The following is a 15,758-nucleotide window of genomic DNA, read 5'->3' as shown; positions in this document are numbered from 1 at the left end:
GGGCTCCTCCACTCTGCAGCACGAGGGGCTCTAAACCTTCAAGTGCATGGTCACCAAAGTGATTCTGGCATGATGAAGAAAAAGAGAGCAAGGTCACATGTTTAACTCAATTCCCTTTGTTAATCTGTTAGGAGTGTTGCATTGTAACAGTCCTGTTGCAGCAGAGATCATCCCTCTCCGTTTATGACACAACAGCAGCTGCTCGGCCCTGGTGGATTATGAGGTGGAATGGAAAACCATAGTAAGAAGTCAACAGCACTTCCTCACCCAGATCACGGAATGGGCCAGGCTGGAAGGGACCACAGTGGGTCAGTGCTCCAGCCTCCCTGCTCAAGCAGGGTCATCCCAAAACACGTGGCACAGGATTGCCTCCGGATGGTTCTGGAATATCTGCAGTGAGAGAGACTCCACACCCTCTCTGGGCAATCTGTCCCAGTGCTCTGTCACTCGCACAGTAAGGAAGTTCTTCCTCAGGTTCACGTGGAACTTCCTGTGCAGCAGTTTCTGTCCGTTGCCTCTTGTCCTAGTGCTTGGCACCACCAAGCTGAGTCCCACGTTCTCCTTTCAGATACTTAGAGACATGGATGGGGTCCCCTCTCAGTCGTCCGAGCTTCTCGGGCTGAAGAGGCCCAGCTCCCGCAGCCGTTCCCCGTAGCAGCGATCCCCCAGTGCCCCGGTCACCCTCGCTACTCTGCGCGGGGACCGCCCGGGGCCGCCCCGCAGAGCCCGAAATGGCGGCGGGAGCGGGGCGGAAGTGCCGGGGCCGGCGGGCGGAAGCGGCTTCGCAGCCGGGCAGAGCCGCTTCCGGGAGGCGCGCGCGTCCGCTTCCCGCCGGAAGCGCCGCTGTTTGGGGCCCAAGATGGCGGCCGGGATGTACCTGGAGCACTACCTGGACAGTAAGAGCCGCCGGGGCGGGGCCGAGGCCGCGGCTGAGCCGGCCCGGGGGGCACGGACGGGCCGAGGGGCAGGGCCCCGCGAGGGCCGAGCGCTGCGCAGGGCGCCTGCGGGCTCTCTCGGCCCCTCGGGCGCAGCCCGGGCCGTGCGGAGAGGCTCCGTCCGCAGGGAAAGGTTCGGCTGCATCTGCTGCGGGAGCCCTGACACCGCGGCCCCGCGACTGGTTTGTCCCATGAGAAACGAGCCCGGTGCTGCTCCAGCCGCCTCTCGGGAGCGGGAGCTTGGCTGTCAGTGGTTTCCCGGGACAGGCATCGAGCCAGAGATAACTTTTGGATCTGTGGGGCGGCGGTTATGGTAGTTCCCTACTCTGTCAATTTACCAATGCAGCCCTGCTTTTCTGGCCGAGGAGGAGCTCTGTAAACGCTAATGAATTTGGTAACGTTATCAGAGCCCTCCTATGGCACCTCCCATTTTACCATCCTGCCTTAAGGTGCCTAAAACTACCTCAAACTCTGCCCTTTGGGGACGAGACTTTCAGTGCATGTTTTACCCACGCGTTCTTAAAGTAGCCAAGTGGATCCATCAGAGGAGCTGTTTCTCAATGAATGGGCTAAAGGATTAAGGTTGAATAATCTGTTCTTTGAGGAATGCTGTTCTCACGTTTTCCTCCTGCTCTGGTGTTGGCACTAGAGACAGGGGAGGATGCCATGAGGTGGTGTGTTTAAAGCTGGGTACTCTGTTCCTTGTGTCTTCAGTGCTCTTTTTGTCATTAAGAAAGGAAATGTCTCTAAGAATCTTCATGAACCATGACAGATTTCAGTGGAAGCTGAAAAGAAGCTGCAGTTGAACAGGCAATGATCTAAGCTAAGTGCTTGAAGGAAGGAGAATGCAAAAGCCAGGAAGAAGAGTTGAATGAGGAGGCAGGTTGGAGAGGAGCAAAGATTTATGTCCTTGTGCAGTTTTCACTTCGTTGTTGAAGGCTGCAGTTCACTGGGGCTCCTCAGCTGGGACAGAAGAGAAGGAAGCAGATGGACAAGGAGTGAGTGCATAGGGAGGATGCAGAGTTTTCCTGCTGGGAGGGCAGAGGTGTCTTTTGGATAGGAGCTGCAGAGCAAAGATAAAGGTGCGAAAGCCTGGGACCTGCAGTTGGAAGCAGAGACAAGCAGGATGCCCCGCTGAGTGCGGAGAGGTACGGTAGGTACCCAGTTGGAAAAGAAGGGAAGATTGGCGGCTGGAGAATGCTCCTGCCGAAGTCAAACACCTCTGGATCATGTCATCACAGTCAGTTAAAATCTGCCAGCCTGGGAACTCCTCTTCCTCCCCAGTACAGGCATGCAGAGGAAATGCTGAACTCTTCTCTCTCAGCTGAGTTTTTTGGTCCTGCAGTTGGATTCTCATCCTGTTGAAGGTGGATGTTAATACAGTAAACTCATCGTTATTGTTGAGGTGTCTTGCTTAAGAAAATAATGAAAGCGATGTGTACAATCTAAAAGTCCTTAAAAGTGTCTGGTTACAAAGATTTTAGGAAGAACAAAACATTCTTTGCTGTGATGGTTTAGCCTTTTTTGCTTGCTCTTAGATCTCTAAGGCCTTTTTAATTTTTGGTGCAATATTACTTGATGTTATTAGCTAATCATAAGACACTTGCTGTGCTTACTCTAGATTTCTTTCAGGAGAGCATATATGAATTCTGATATTTGAGAGTCAAAGAGTCTGCAGTAAGTTAGGCTGCTGATAGGTAATAGCATGTATTTCTAATTACCCATATTGCGGTTCTCTACGCCTGCTCTCCTCTCCTGGCATCCTCCCTGCACTCCTGACTCTGTAAAAATGCATACAGTATTGTAGACACAAATCTTGTTCTTGATGCTGATTGACAGCATTCAGTTTCCTCCTTGCTGCTCCCCCTTTTTTCCCCACATTATTTCAGTGTTTTAAAAACATTCAGTTCCATTTTAAAGTAGTTCACTAATGTCCTAAAACTTCCTGAAATTTGATAGAAATAAATAGTCCAGAGGTTTTGGTCATCTCTTGTAAAAAGTGTCTAATTCTTAATTTGCACCTGTGTCTTGGAAACAGAATTCTTTTAGTAGTATAGTGTTCTTGCAAACACGGTTTTCAATTGAATGTCTCTTTTCCTCCCATAGAGATTCTCTTTTGTATGGTTTTCTGTCTGGATCTGCTCAGGGGATGAATGAGTAATGTGTGATGAAAGGGCAGTTATTTGTAGGACCTCTTCCTATCTTTGAATGAAGGAAGGTCTGTACAGAATAAAGTGAAAATTGTAGAAAGAAAAAAGGTGGCCTCCTGTTTGAAGCAACTGAACAGCACTCTGACAAAGTGAGTTCGATGTTTTTGTTTATGTCGTGAGTCCCACTTTATGCAGGTTTTCCTCAGATTATGAATGGATTTTTTTTAGTCAGAGGAGGAGATGTGCAGAATGCTCATAGCTGCAGCTGGAGTCTGCCTTGGACAGATAATTCTGAAAAGTCATGCCGTGAAGCACTTTTGCACATTTCAAGAAGAGAGTTTGTAATTAGCTGGCCTTCTTGGCCTTGATCTCTTGGCCTTCATTCTGGTGGTGAGGGAAATGGGCCACTCCACTGCAGCATTGTGAAAACACTTTAGTGTCACAATAGTGAACACCTTGAAAAGCTGATTACAAAGTCAGTTTTCAGATTGAGCTCTGGGTCTGGGCATGTGACTGTATTGAACAAAGAGAACAAAATACAACTTTGAATCAGTGCTCAGTCACTGGGAATGAGAAGCACCTTGTATGAAACATCATGTGAATAAGTAATTAAAAACTGTATGTTAAAACGCATGAGCAGTCTGAAAGCTAGGCATGCAGCCCCAGTTGCTTCAGTTCATGTATTTTGAGCCCTCTACTTTAGACATCTAAAGTTGTTTTCTGAGATGATTTTTGTGGAATAGCCACGTTAAGAAGGGTTCTGTTAGTAAAAGGTGTCTAGAAGCTTCTTAGGTCAGGTATTTCAGCAGCTTTCAAGTCCTTGCTGTAATTTGAAACAAGGTTTAGACCTGGGATTAGGCATGCCCTTTCCTTGGCTTTAGGCTTTTGATTACAAAGCAGATCTGTCTGAAATGTGTTATGCTCTTGGCAGATGTTTTTGCAGCAGAAAAATATGCGCATTCCTTCTGTGCTGAGCATCCTGACAGAGAAACTCCATATCTTGTCTACTCTAATCACCTTCATTCCTTCATCCTACTTACTGAGCCAAAGGATTCAGGGAATGGGAGAAGAGGAATGTGTCTTGTTCCACTTTTCTTCCTGTGTGTTTTTCTCCAGTGGCTGAATTTAAACATACAGAGATTTCAGTCTCTTCAAATATCAGCCTCCTTCTGGTTTCTAAACAATTTTATGCCTGGTTTTGAGGGGAGAAAGCAAGATTAAAAAATGTTTTCCCTCAAGCAGTAACACAGTGCAGCTTTAGTAGAGGAAAACCTATAGGTGCAAAGGGGTTAGAGATGTAGAAAGGACTGGAAGGAGAAGAAGGAAGATAACTGTTTTGTGATTAAAAGATGGAAAGTGCATACGGACTCAAGAGAAGTTTGTGCTTGAGTTTGAGCTGCTGTGCTTGGCTCAGTGTTGGCTCTCATACGGGGTTGGAATTGCAATTGTGGAGGCTTTGAGGGGCAGAAAGGGATAATGTGATTAATACAGGTTTTCCAGAAGGTGGGATGCAAACCCTGAGTTTTCTTCGTGTTCGGAATTTCAAGAGGATTGTAGAGCTCCTTTGTGAAAGACATCACTGAAGCACACATACTCAGAAGGCAGTCCCAAATCAAGTCTCTGTTTGTATGTGAATGTGCCATGAGTGTAGGGATTGTCTTTATAGTGGAGGGAGCTGCTGTGCAACCACCTGTGTTTTCTGCCATCAGTGCTTCCCTGTTTGCCCACCTAAGGGTGCCAGGATAAAGAATGCGTACTTAGTGACAACGCATGAATAATCTTCTATGGCACCACACCAAGGCATGGACCTCCCCTGAACAGCAAGAACTGTTTCCATCTTCCCTGAGGAGCTAAAGCCAGCATTTCATCTAAACTAGACCTAAACATTTGGGAGAGTCATGAGCAGCAGGAGTAGCAGGTAACCTTGGTGAGCTGGAGAGGCAGAAGGATGTCACAGGCCGGGCTGCTCAGATGCTGCTTTAGGTTAATTCTGGTGCCTCCCAGGCCACCAGTCAGGACCTGTTCCAGGAGCAGGCACCAGGACATATCTGCCTCAGCGCAGAGGGTGATGGAGACAAGAGGCTTAGATGAGGAGACCTCAGCTGGTAAGTTAACATGGTGCTATATAGTCAATTTACCTTGGGGTTTTCCCCTTTTTTACGCTGGTTAGGGAGGCATCCAGTTTCCTTTGCTCCTTCTATTTGCATTTGTCAGTAGGCACATAGAAGTGGCCCAGTTCAGGGCTTGTCACTGCCAGAAAACTTAAGCCAGCATAAGCACAGGGCAGCAGAAGCAGCGCATGCTCTCATGGAAGTCATCTTTCTCCTACAACTGACATGGGAATGTCCTTTCATTCCTTGATAACGTTAGCTAACCTAGTAAAATAGGATTATTCTTTGGGAGTAGCTACCTCTGCCCGGATTTTCCTCTGTATGGCTTCATCAGATGAGGGTGTGATGAGATCATTATCTTAAAGCTCTTAGAGGACATCTAACACGCATGGGTGTGATGTCGGAAATTGCTGTAGGTAAGCCCTTGATTCCTTCCCAGACCTGGCTGTGTTCCAGTTCCCCCAGGAGTTCTTTTATCACTTGCCCTCCCTACTTTCATTACTCTTACCCCCTCCCCAGTGCAGCGTGCAGCCATGCCCCCTGTCCCTGCCTCTACGGTTTCTCACATCATTCTTCAGAACTGCGAGTCTCTTTATAAATCATTTCTCTGCTTGTCACTGTTTTAGTGTAGTGAAAGATGCCTTTCACCTTACTGAGACTTTGGATTAGTTACACCTCTGATGCACCACACACGATCTATGGAAAATTACAAAAGGTTTTGTGCAGGGGAGAGAATTTGGTGATTCATAGGCATCATTTGTTTCTGTGTGAAAGCTACTGGCACAGCCCACACTGAGCTGATGCATTTAATGACCAATTCATTTAGAACTGATTTTGTTGTTGGCTGATATTTTTATTGGAGCTGATACAAGATGGCTTTACATGGCAAAGCATGCTGTGTTTTCTCTGTAGTTCTTCACTTACCAACTGCAAATCTGATGTCACTGATTTGGCAAACAGCCCTGTGATCTCTTTGGTGGTTGTCCCTGCCTCTGGAGGTCTGTGGCAGGCTGGAAATGCCAGGAGTGTTGCGAGTCTCATTTGTTGTGTCAGTCTTCCAAGCCCTCCAAGCTTTTCAATTCAAGGTTGATCTTTAACAATAAAGATCCCTTTTCTGAGACTTAACAACGTTGCCTGCTATCTTGGCTGTGGATGCTATAGCATTGAGCTGCTGTAATAAGACAACAAAAAGAGCCCTTCCTCTCTTCCTGAGAAATGGGCCCACACTTTGGGGGACTGTTGGGTTTCCCTGGCTGACTGTCACTGACACTGACTGTCACTGCTGACTGGTGCCCATTTCTTTGGACAGTGTCCGAAGTAGATGTGCCTGGGTGGACTGGAGTGCAGTGCATTGGCCCAAAGCTTGGGATATGTGATATGGCCACGGAATTCCTGGGTGGCTGTGGCTAAATCAGTCTGTTGTGCACCTGAGCACTCTCTTTTTAAAACTGTAGGTGAGGTTATCCCTTACCAAGGTGTTGTGAGGATAGTGCCACAGGTCAGGATTTTTTTATTGCAGCAGGGCTGAGCCATTTCTGAATAAGGGTAAAGGGATATATTGTGCTCAAGCACCATTTTCAATAAACTGCATAGGAAGGTGATTGATTACTTCAGAAGGCAGGACAGAGTAGAAGCAGTAGTTTAAAAGGTGATACACTCTGAAAGGAGAGATACAACAGACACCCTGCCTCCCAGTGGGGGAACAAGGAGGCTCCTGAAGATTGCTGCAAGCCAGTTGTCCTGCCGTGTAGTTCGAGTGCTACAAAATTATGAGAATCGTGGAGTACCGAAAATTCCGATGTGCTTCCCCAGCAAGATCCCAGCCAGTCTGCAGTCTAGGAGGACAAAGAACTTACCCTCTCATTGTGGCAGTCCCTGGCACAAGCAGGAATTTTTTTAATTGCCTTCAGCAACGTGGTGTCTAAAGCGTTTGCTGAAATCTAAGCTGTTCAATAAAGCAACCGTGCTTATGTTTCTAAATGTATTTTCCCATTTTTTAATAAAATTTAAACATACACCTAAACGTGGTGGGTGAACAGATGTCTTGGGAAAGGCACTGGTGCTACTGATCTGTTTTTAGGACTTAGGGCAGCACAAACCCATTGTTTGGCACAGCACAGCCATGCTGCAGAGGATTGAAGCACAATTGAAGGTATCCGGCTGTGTAGGCTTGCTCTCTGCGTTTGTGTGTCACAGTTAACATCTGAGTTAAGTAGCTGAAGTTTAAATATCAGTTGCCTGCACCTGACACCCCACGTGTGTTTCTAAAAAGAAGTAAATAAAATAATTATTGGAGAGGAAAAGAAGTGGTGTTGTATTCTGACTTTTGGAGAGAGTGAGTGCGTGGTTCTTGAGAAGACAGCGTGGTTATGGATGCCTGTGGAAGAATGAACAAGAGAAAGAATAACAAGGAAAGAGGAGAATAAAAGAGACAAAAGAATAATGGGCTTAGTGAAGGGCTGACATTTGAGGAAGGATGAAGGTAGGTAGACTTCATCTTGTGATCAGAAATGAAAACAAGGTAAGGAAAGGAAGGGGTGAAAAAAATTGACTGAGAGACCTGCACCAGTGATTTTCTGAATAATCATACCATGAGAGGAATCAGTAGGGCTGCACAAGGCTTCTGTATGGATCTGTGCAGTGAGTCCATTAGGAAAAGCATTGCCAGCAGGTCGAGGAGGGATCCTCCCATTGCTCAGCCCTGGTGAGGTGCAGTGTCCAGTTCTGGGCTCCTTATTAAAGAGAGACATGCAGCTCCTGGAGCATGTCCAGCAGAGGGGAATGAGGATGATTTGGAGACTGGAGCACCTTTCTTACGAGGAAAGGCTGAGGGAGCTGGGCCTGTTCAGCCTTTAGAAGAGATGTCTGAGAGGGGCTCAGCAGTGTCTCTAAGAATCGGCAGGGAGGGTGTCGAGGGTGGATCCAGGCTCTTCTCAGTGGTGCCGAGCGCTAGGACAAGAGGCAATGGGCAGAAACTGCTACACAGGAAGCTCCACCTCAACATGAGCAGGAGCAACTTTACTATGTGGGCAACCAAGCACTGGAAGAGATTCCCCACTAAGGTTGTGGTGTCTCCCTTTCTGGACATATTCCAGGACAGGAGGCAGTCCTGTGCCGTGTGCTTTGGGGTGACCCTGCTTGAGCTGGGAGGTTTGGACCGGATGACCCACTGTGGTTCCTTCCAGGAATTCCTGAAATTCCATGATTTGTGACACAGCTGCATTAATGTCAGCCCATGCTTTGGGCCAGGCTGCTGGCCTTGCTGGCACTGCCTTCCCTGTGCATTTTCTTCCTGTTCCTCTCTTGCTGCTGTGTCATTCGTGTGCATAGAGGCCCTTGCTTCTTATTTTTCTCTCCGTTGTTGTGTATCATCACTCTTCTCTAGTGATCAAAGATGCCTCTAAGGGTGCTTTTTCTTTACAATTGTCAGTTTCATAATCTGAGAATTACGTGGGTATGTTATGATAGTATTTAGTCATGATAATTTTAGGTGAGTCTTACTAAGATGAAAGAGCAAAATTAATTGTAGAGGAAAAAAGGAGAAAAGCAGGAGGAAATGAAATTACATAAATAACGTGAATGTTTTTAGAAATTTTGAGGGAAAGTGTGGTGGTAGGAATGAGGAAATGGAGACTCAAATCTAGATTTTTTTTTTTTTTTAAATGGGACTTAGAGAGTGATAATGTCTGATAGCCAGCAGAGCACAGGTCAAGCAATTTCAGCAAGTGTTCTGGTGCCTGTGATAAATTCTGTGATGCAGAGAATCACTTCTGTTTAAGGCTATGCAAGAGCTTTGGAGTTAAGCTGCAGATAGTAGAAAACATCCCCACAGCTAGATTAAGTTATGTAGCATACAAATAATTTGTTGCTCAGTTATAACTTGCTTATCTGCAGCTTTATCTTGTTATGCTTTTTGTTATTGCCAGACTCTCTCTGGATCATAATTTGTAATGGTCTGCTCAGCTTCCTTCCACGTTCAGTTGAACAGATAAAGTATCTTTGTAGCAGTTCTGATTATAAAGTCACTGTACTTTCATTCATTTCATTTTCTCCGTTTATTGACGAAGCAGTGGCAGAACATTTGTCCAATAATAGATTTTCAGAGTGAAGTATTTTGCTGTGGTTTTAGGAAATCGTTTTGCTGGTTTTAGCAGGGAAGCAGTTCAACTGACAGGGGTTTGTCCCGTCAGCCCCAGTGGAAACGTGCCCAGCTCATGAGCCTCTGGAAGATCAGACGTGGTGCCCATGGTGCCCGTGCTGAGCTCAGCCGGAGCCGGGTGCCAGCTCTGCCCACACTGCGAGAGCCGCCGGGAGAGAGGGCTCTGCACACCTGGAGGCAGGAAAGGAGGCAGGGAGCCATGGCCAGGCCGAGGGGCTGGCACTGAGGGGAGCGGGCTCTGGGCAGAGAGGGGCTCTCAAGGGCACAGGCTGCACAGACAAGGCCAGGCATGTAGAGACAAAAGAAAGGCAGATGCTGTCCAGACAAGAGCATGTGCTGGCATCAATGGTGGTGGCAGATTTTCACAATGACGGCTGTAAAAACTAGAGCACCGTTCCTTTCTGGTTGTGTAGCAGAATCAAGCTCCTGTTTGAGTTCCTCCTGGTGCAAGAACATCGCTGTGAAATGTGACCGTAACCTCGTGTGGGATTGTTCTGCCCGCAGAGTAGCATCCTGCTGGTTTTGTGCTGGCTCAGGTGCTTGCTCTATCTAAGGGTTTCTAGCCCTGCTGACGAAAAGCTGACAGTACCTGGTGGAATTTGTGCTTTTACCATCTGTCCTATTCAGAAGAGAAAAAGAAATTACATTAATCTTTTCTAAAAACCACAAAGTCCAGAATTTAGAAGCTATGATCTTCCAGGATTAATAAACTCCATATAAATTTAACATGTGTGCAGTGCAGGAACAGCTTCTGTTTTCCTCTAGAGGATACCTGTCTTGTCTTCTGCAGCAGATGCTTTGGAGAGGAATGAAAAGCAGCGTGCTGCAGTATGACCCATGTTTCATTTGCTGTATAAATTGAAAGGTTTACAGTTGATGAGGCTGGGGATTGCAGGAAGGAAAAAGGCATGGTCTCTAGATTCCCAAGCTGGATTTCATCCCTGCCATAAGCTCCCTCTATAAGCAATAGTAATTTTCAGCATTGTGTCCCCGTCGTGTTCTGAGATGCTTTTCCGAACCGTAGGGATGTAATCCAGTAGTCAGCTGCTAAAACCTTGTGTGGAGTCTGTCATGCTGAACAAACAAGGAAGTATCAAATTCCTTGGATGTGCCGACACACTTTATTTTGCCACTTAGTAATTTTTCAGAATTTGAATTTGCACTGTTAACTGTCCCTTAGTGCAGAGGGGCGATGTGTATGTGCTGTGGATTATGTATCTGGGTACTTAAGGACACCTACTGTCTGAGCATTTCTCAGGTAACTAAATCAGAAACGGCAGCAGAAATCTGTTGAAGCAGCAACCTGATTGCTCCTGAGGATTCTGTTTGTAACTTCTTATTCTGCTGCTTGGGTAAAAAAATCTAAGGAACAACTTCTGTGCTCAGCAAGGCCCACAGTTGGTTTTACCTTTAACTGGAATTAATTTCTGGTCCTGTTATGTACTACTTGTTAAAACTTGTTAAACCTTCCTCTTGCATACAGAACCTTCCCTGTCAACTGGTTGCTCTTCAGGGAAGTGGAAGAGCACTCATTGCTGTAGAAATACATGCAGTGAAAATAGAGATTGCTGCCTGGACTGATGTGTTGGACAGCTTTGGTGATGGCCGGACACACCTTCAGCTGCACTCCCTGTGAGCTGGAGAGCGAGTTTGGGAAGCTCAGACATGCTTCTGTTGTGTTTGTGAAGAGTTCTTCACAACACCTTCTTTTTTTAAACCTTCAAGAGAGATTTATTATTTTTATTAGTTATAAAGGTGACAGTAATCAAGCTTAGACTTCAGGTTAGTGCAGTGACACTAGATCTCATTTTGATTAGACAGGCAAGGAAAAATGAGAATTTTTTTTTATCAGCTTTGCCAGCTGAGCATCTGGTGATGCCTGGGGGGTGAGTAGCATAGTGCATTGAAAATTAATTGACTATCAACTTCACATTGCTCATTCAGAGCCCTACAAACGTCCATTATTCACAATGTGTGGCATCCTTCCAGGTGTTGGACAGACCACACTGAGATGACAGTGCAGAAGGCACAACAAGTTACAAGTCACGAGGGGCTCTGTTCCACATCCCATCTCACACTTGATCTTTGCTCTGCCCAAAGCGTCTGCTGTCCCCTGGATGTTAAATGTATGCATTAAACACACTAACTTTTCAGTGAATTAGCATTTGATCAACTTTAAGTTTTACATCCTTGTGTAGAAATAACTAAATGGCTTTATTTACCAGCTGTTGTGCTGGTTTTTTCATTAGAGTGGAGTTTTTGGATGGAGATGTATTATAATGACTGACACTCGTTACAGATTTGGGGTTTCTGCTTTCTTAGTCTCAGCCTTTCTGCATGGCTTTCTGCTAACTGATATGCACTCTAGAACTACGCTTCTGCATTAAATATATCACTTTTTATAGTCTGTCTCCTTTGGGGCCGGCAACAAATGGAAGCAGGCTGATGTGCACCAGAGGGGCACGTGTGTTTTTGCTGGTTAGCTTTGTTCCTGCCTCAGCACCGTGGACAGGAATCTGATTTCTCCATGTATCCTCCTTTCTCTGCAGGTATCGAGAACCTGCCGTTTGAATTACAGAGAAACTTCCAGCTCATGCGAGATCTGGACCAGAGGACAGAAGGTGAGGATTAGAGATGCTTTTGTTGCCAGGACAAGGAGTAGGTAGCTTGACCAGCTTTGCTTTGCTTTGCCTTTGTCACGGGGATCTCCAGGCAGGGGAGGACGCCTGGAGCTGCTCCAGTCGTTCAGTCTCTCCTCACGGAGGGCACTGTGGTGTGTGCGGTGTTTGCGCATTTAATGGTTCGCTTGTTTCAGACCTCAAGTCAGAGATCGATAAGCTGGCCACGGAGTATATCAGCAATGCACGGACTTTGTCTTCGGAGGAGAAGCTGGGGCTTCTTAAGCAGATCCAGGAGGCCTATGGGAAGTGCAAGGAATTTGGGGACGACAAGGTTCAGCTGGCTATGCAGACCTACGAGATGGTATGAAGGGAAGTGTCTCGTGCTTATCATGTGAACGCCCGAACCAAAGCCGCCCATCTTTCCTTTTCCGGCCATGGCCCCTGTTGCTCCTCGGCTCTTTAGTGCAAGCCCCCTTGCCCTTTGTCCCCTCTTTGTCCCCTCTTTGCCCTCCTGGGCTCTGCCCTGTGGTGACCCTGGTCACTGCTGTCTTTGCAGGTCGATAAGCACATCCGGCGGCTGGACACAGACCTCGCTCGCTTCGAAGCAGACCTGAAGGAGAAGCAGATAGAGTCAAGTGACTATGACAGTTCTTCCAGCAAGGGCAAGAAGAGTGAGTACCACCACTGGGCTGCAGATTGATTCAGGAGGCAGCCAAGTGACTGTGGAAGTGGTGGGGATGAAGGCAGGCACTGGAGTGGTGCAGATCAAAGACTGTTGGCGCTGGAGGCTGAAGGACAGGTAAAAAGATGGTGACCTGGGCTCTTCTTGTGTCAGCATATTCAAGGCCGCTGGATAAATTCAGTTGGGGTGCACGGCCCAAAGCCAGTATACATTCCAGAGTAGGAATGTATTTAGTGCTGCAGAGGTTGTCACTGTCAGGTGCCTGTTTTGGTGGGGTGACAGGTGCAACACCTTTTTCTCTTCTTACCAGAGGGCCGAGCCCAGAAAGAGAAAAAAGCTGCCCGCGCTCGCTCTAAAGGGAAAAATTCTGATGAGGAAGCACCAAAAACTGCCCAAAAGAAACTGAAGCTCGTCCGCACGTAAGTGTTAAAGGGGCTTGAGGGAACGAGAAGCAGCACTAGAAATCAGACCGAGGCAGGTCTAGCCAGGCTCCCCTGAGATCCCCAGACTGGAACTGTGTGTCCTCTGTCCCTTCTTGGGAAGCAGGAGGAAGGAAACTTCTTTATTCTTTCAGGGGAGTGTGGGTTGAAGGGGAAAGCGGATCCCCTTGGGTGTATCTGTCTCTGGCAAACAGGGGCACTGTCTTGGGACACGTGAAGGTACTCAAAGCCAGTTACTTTGCTGACTTACTTTATTCCTGTCCTGCAGCAGCACAGAATATGGGATGCCTTCAGTCACCTTTGGAAATGTGCACCCCTCGGATGTACTGGATATGCCCGTGGACCCCAATGAGCCCACTTACTGCCTCTGCCACCAGGTCTCCTATGGGGAGATGATTGGCTGTGACAACCCAGATGTAAGAGCCTGCACATGGTGGAAAGGGGGGGAATGGAGTGGAGATGAGTCTTGCATGGAAGGAAAAGTCTTGTCCTGCCTCGGTGGGGCCTGAGACAGCAAGCAGTGACGAGGAGAGGGCTTACCTCAGCTGGGTGGTATGGGCAGAGGTGTGGCTGGCAGTGACCTCTGAAGTGCCTCTTTATTCAGGGTTTTCCTTAAATGTTTTCTTGTCCCTAAACTTAGCAGCAGGGGAGAAGGGGAGTTCTCCTTGTTAACAGGGTGTAGGTTGGGTGTGAGTACTCAATCCTTGATCGCTGCTAGGGATTTAGGATTTTGTGATTAAATGCTGGGAAGCTCCGGTAGCCCAAAAGCAACAATTTCGAAAGGAAACAGCTCTTTAACTGGCTGCTCTTCATCCCAACAGTGTTCCATTGAATGGTTTCATTTTGCCTGTGTGGGTCTGACAACAAAGCCAAGAGGAAAATGGTGAGTGAAGCAACCTGGGGGGCCATTGGCCTTTGGAAAGGGGAGGTCCTAGGTGGCAGGGGTAAAGTATTATATATACACACTTAGAAGATATCATTAAAAGGAAAATTTGAACTGGGGCTTCGTCAGGGACCTTGGAAAAAGTCTTTTGGGACCAGGCACTTGAGGCTCATGTCATGCCCTAAATGTTGTCTTTGTTCTTCCCTTTCTAACAGGTTCTGCCCTCGCTGTTCCCAGGAGAGGAAGAAGAAGTAAATTCACATGAGACCTCAGTACTGCTGCAGGAGCTCTCTTCCCCCTGCCAGGGCCTCGTCCCAGTTCCCCCAGCCCTCGGGGCCTTGGCTGAAGGGAAGTCTTGCCCTGTTTGTGGTTTGGGCCATCCCTGGAATGGTGTGTACCCTCACGGTGGTTCCTGTGTGTTCTGTGTCCCTGGTTGCTTCTGAGTCCTTAAGGGAGGCCCTCTCTGTGTACTATTCCAAACAGGTCTCTGAACCTCAAAGGGAATGAATGAGGGCACCAGGGTAGCCACCAGATTCCCAGGGATTCAGGTAGCCCCTGATTTTCCTTGGCTTTCCTTCAGCCTCCTCAGAGTTCATTGCCTATTCTCTGCTTAGAGAACAAGGCTATGGGATGGGGGAAGGAAAGGAGGTAAGTCTTCAGCATTTTAGGTCATTCATTTTCCTGGATCTTTTTCAGGAGAGAGGGAGTAACCAAGCTACTTCTTAATCTAGTGGGCTGGTTGAGAGACTGAAAACCTGATGTGCTCCCTGTCTTTAACCATTCCACTGCTGGCATTGAGCAGCCTCTTTTGTTGGGGTGAGGAGGAGGCCGAGGGAGTGTTTAGAGCTAGCTTTGTCTCTCTTATTCCTGGGGTAAACCTGCTGGTCTGGGAAGCACTCTGTGTGAAGGAGGAAGAATTTCTGACCACGTGGGGAGAAACGGCTTGGTCCAGTCTGTCTTCCGGCTTCAAAATTCTGCCTTCCTCTTGTGTAGTGGTGCTTCTCCATTGTGTTGATGGTGGGAAGTTTGGGGATTCAGATCCCACTTGTATAATACAGAATGAAATAAAGTTCATTGAAACAAATACTCTGTTTGCCTTGATGTCACCTCCAAAATAAACTGCGGCAATTGGTCTCTCTAGTTTTCCTTTCTCTCTTAGCTCTGCTTTTGTTGTAAATGGTGAATGTGGTACAGCTTTTTCATGTAGCGGTCCTGTCACTGAAAAGTGCATAAGGCAGGCTTGAAAATGTACCTAATGTACTTGCAGAAAGCTACTGAGCTTTCTGGTGGCTGTGAAAAATACCTGTCCCTGCAGTCGTGCCCTCACGAGAAGGTGAACATTTATTCCCACTATTGTTTGATCATTTACTTCAACGGTTGCCTTCTCTTAAAGGAGGAGGAGTGGAGGTGGCAGAGGCCAACCCTCGCCGCCTGTTGGGCAGCACAGCTGAGAAAATACCATCAGGAGAAACCACGTGTCTCCAAGAAGCTGGATAGGTTTTCCACACACCCTGATAGCGTCCTTCCCAGTAGGCCACAATCACCTTGTTGCCAGGAACCTCGGCCACTGTTACTAACATAACAGGCTCCAAAACAATTCCTGAAGACCGCCAGTCTGAAAGTCTGCAGTGTCTGCAGATAACTGTGAGGAGATGGCCCGTACTGAAGCTCCTCTTTATCAATTCCATTGGCACAGCCATTGGCAGAGCCAATGGAATGGCACAAACCACGTCTTCTTCCTCCTTGTGGTCTGCTCATCAGGAAGGTTTAAGCCTTC

The 15,758-nt window shown here is 47.3% G+C and overlaps 1 protein-coding gene across 4 annotated transcripts; it reads left to right on the top strand.

The window, feature by feature from the left end:
* Nucleotides 1-832: 832 nt before the first annotated feature.
* Nucleotides 833-15,065, top strand: ING4 (inhibitor of growth family member 4). Of its 4 annotated transcripts, XR_005699420.1 has the most exons (10): nt 843-896; nt 11,345-11,481; nt 11,905-11,976; nt 12,171-12,337; nt 12,533-12,647; nt 12,969-13,077; nt 13,367-13,514; nt 13,920-13,981; nt 14,197-14,529; nt 14,678-15,065. XR_005699420.1 is itself a non-coding variant. In XM_040055655.2 (9 exons), the coding sequence occupies exons 2-9, from the start codon at nt 11,367-11,369 to the stop codon at nt 14,234-14,236; spliced, it is 825 nt and encodes a 274-aa protein (XP_039911589.1). In that variant the 5' UTR covers nt 843-896; nt 11,345-11,366; the 3' UTR covers nt 14,237-15,065. The 4 variants fall into 4 exon arrangements, 3 of the variants coding, with proteins under 3 accessions (XP_039911591.1, XP_039911589.1, XP_039911588.1); XM_040055655.2 differs by having other exon boundaries at nt 13,370-13,514; nt 14,197-15,065; XM_040055654.2 differs by having other exon boundaries at nt 14,197-15,065.
* Nucleotides 15,066-15,758: the final 693 nt, after the last annotated feature.

The sequence above is a fragment of the Hirundo rustica genome, chromosome 2 (genome assembly GCF_015227805.2).
Source record: "Hirundo rustica isolate bHirRus1 chromosome 2, bHirRus1.pri.v3, whole genome shotgun sequence".
Lineage (NCBI taxonomy): Eukaryota > Metazoa > Chordata > Aves > Passeriformes > Hirundinidae > Hirundo > Hirundo rustica.
Note: the sequence above shows the minus strand (reverse complement) of the source record. Positions and strands in the feature narration are given on the sequence as shown.

Excerpts from the sequence above, each read along its gene's own strand:
- ING4 (XM_040055654.2), top strand. The coding sequence starts at position 11,367 with ATGACAGTGCAGAAGGCACAACAAGTTACAAGTCACGAGGGGCTCTGT. Across the intron at positions 11,482-11,904 it reads CTGTCCCCTGGATGTTAAAT|GTATCGAGAACCTGCCGTTT; the intron begins GTATGCATTAAA and ends CTTTCTCTGCAG. Across the intron at positions 13,515-13,919 it reads TTGGCTGTGACAACCCAGAT|TGTTCCATTGAATGGTTTCA; the intron begins GTAAGAGCCTGC and ends TCATCCCAACAG.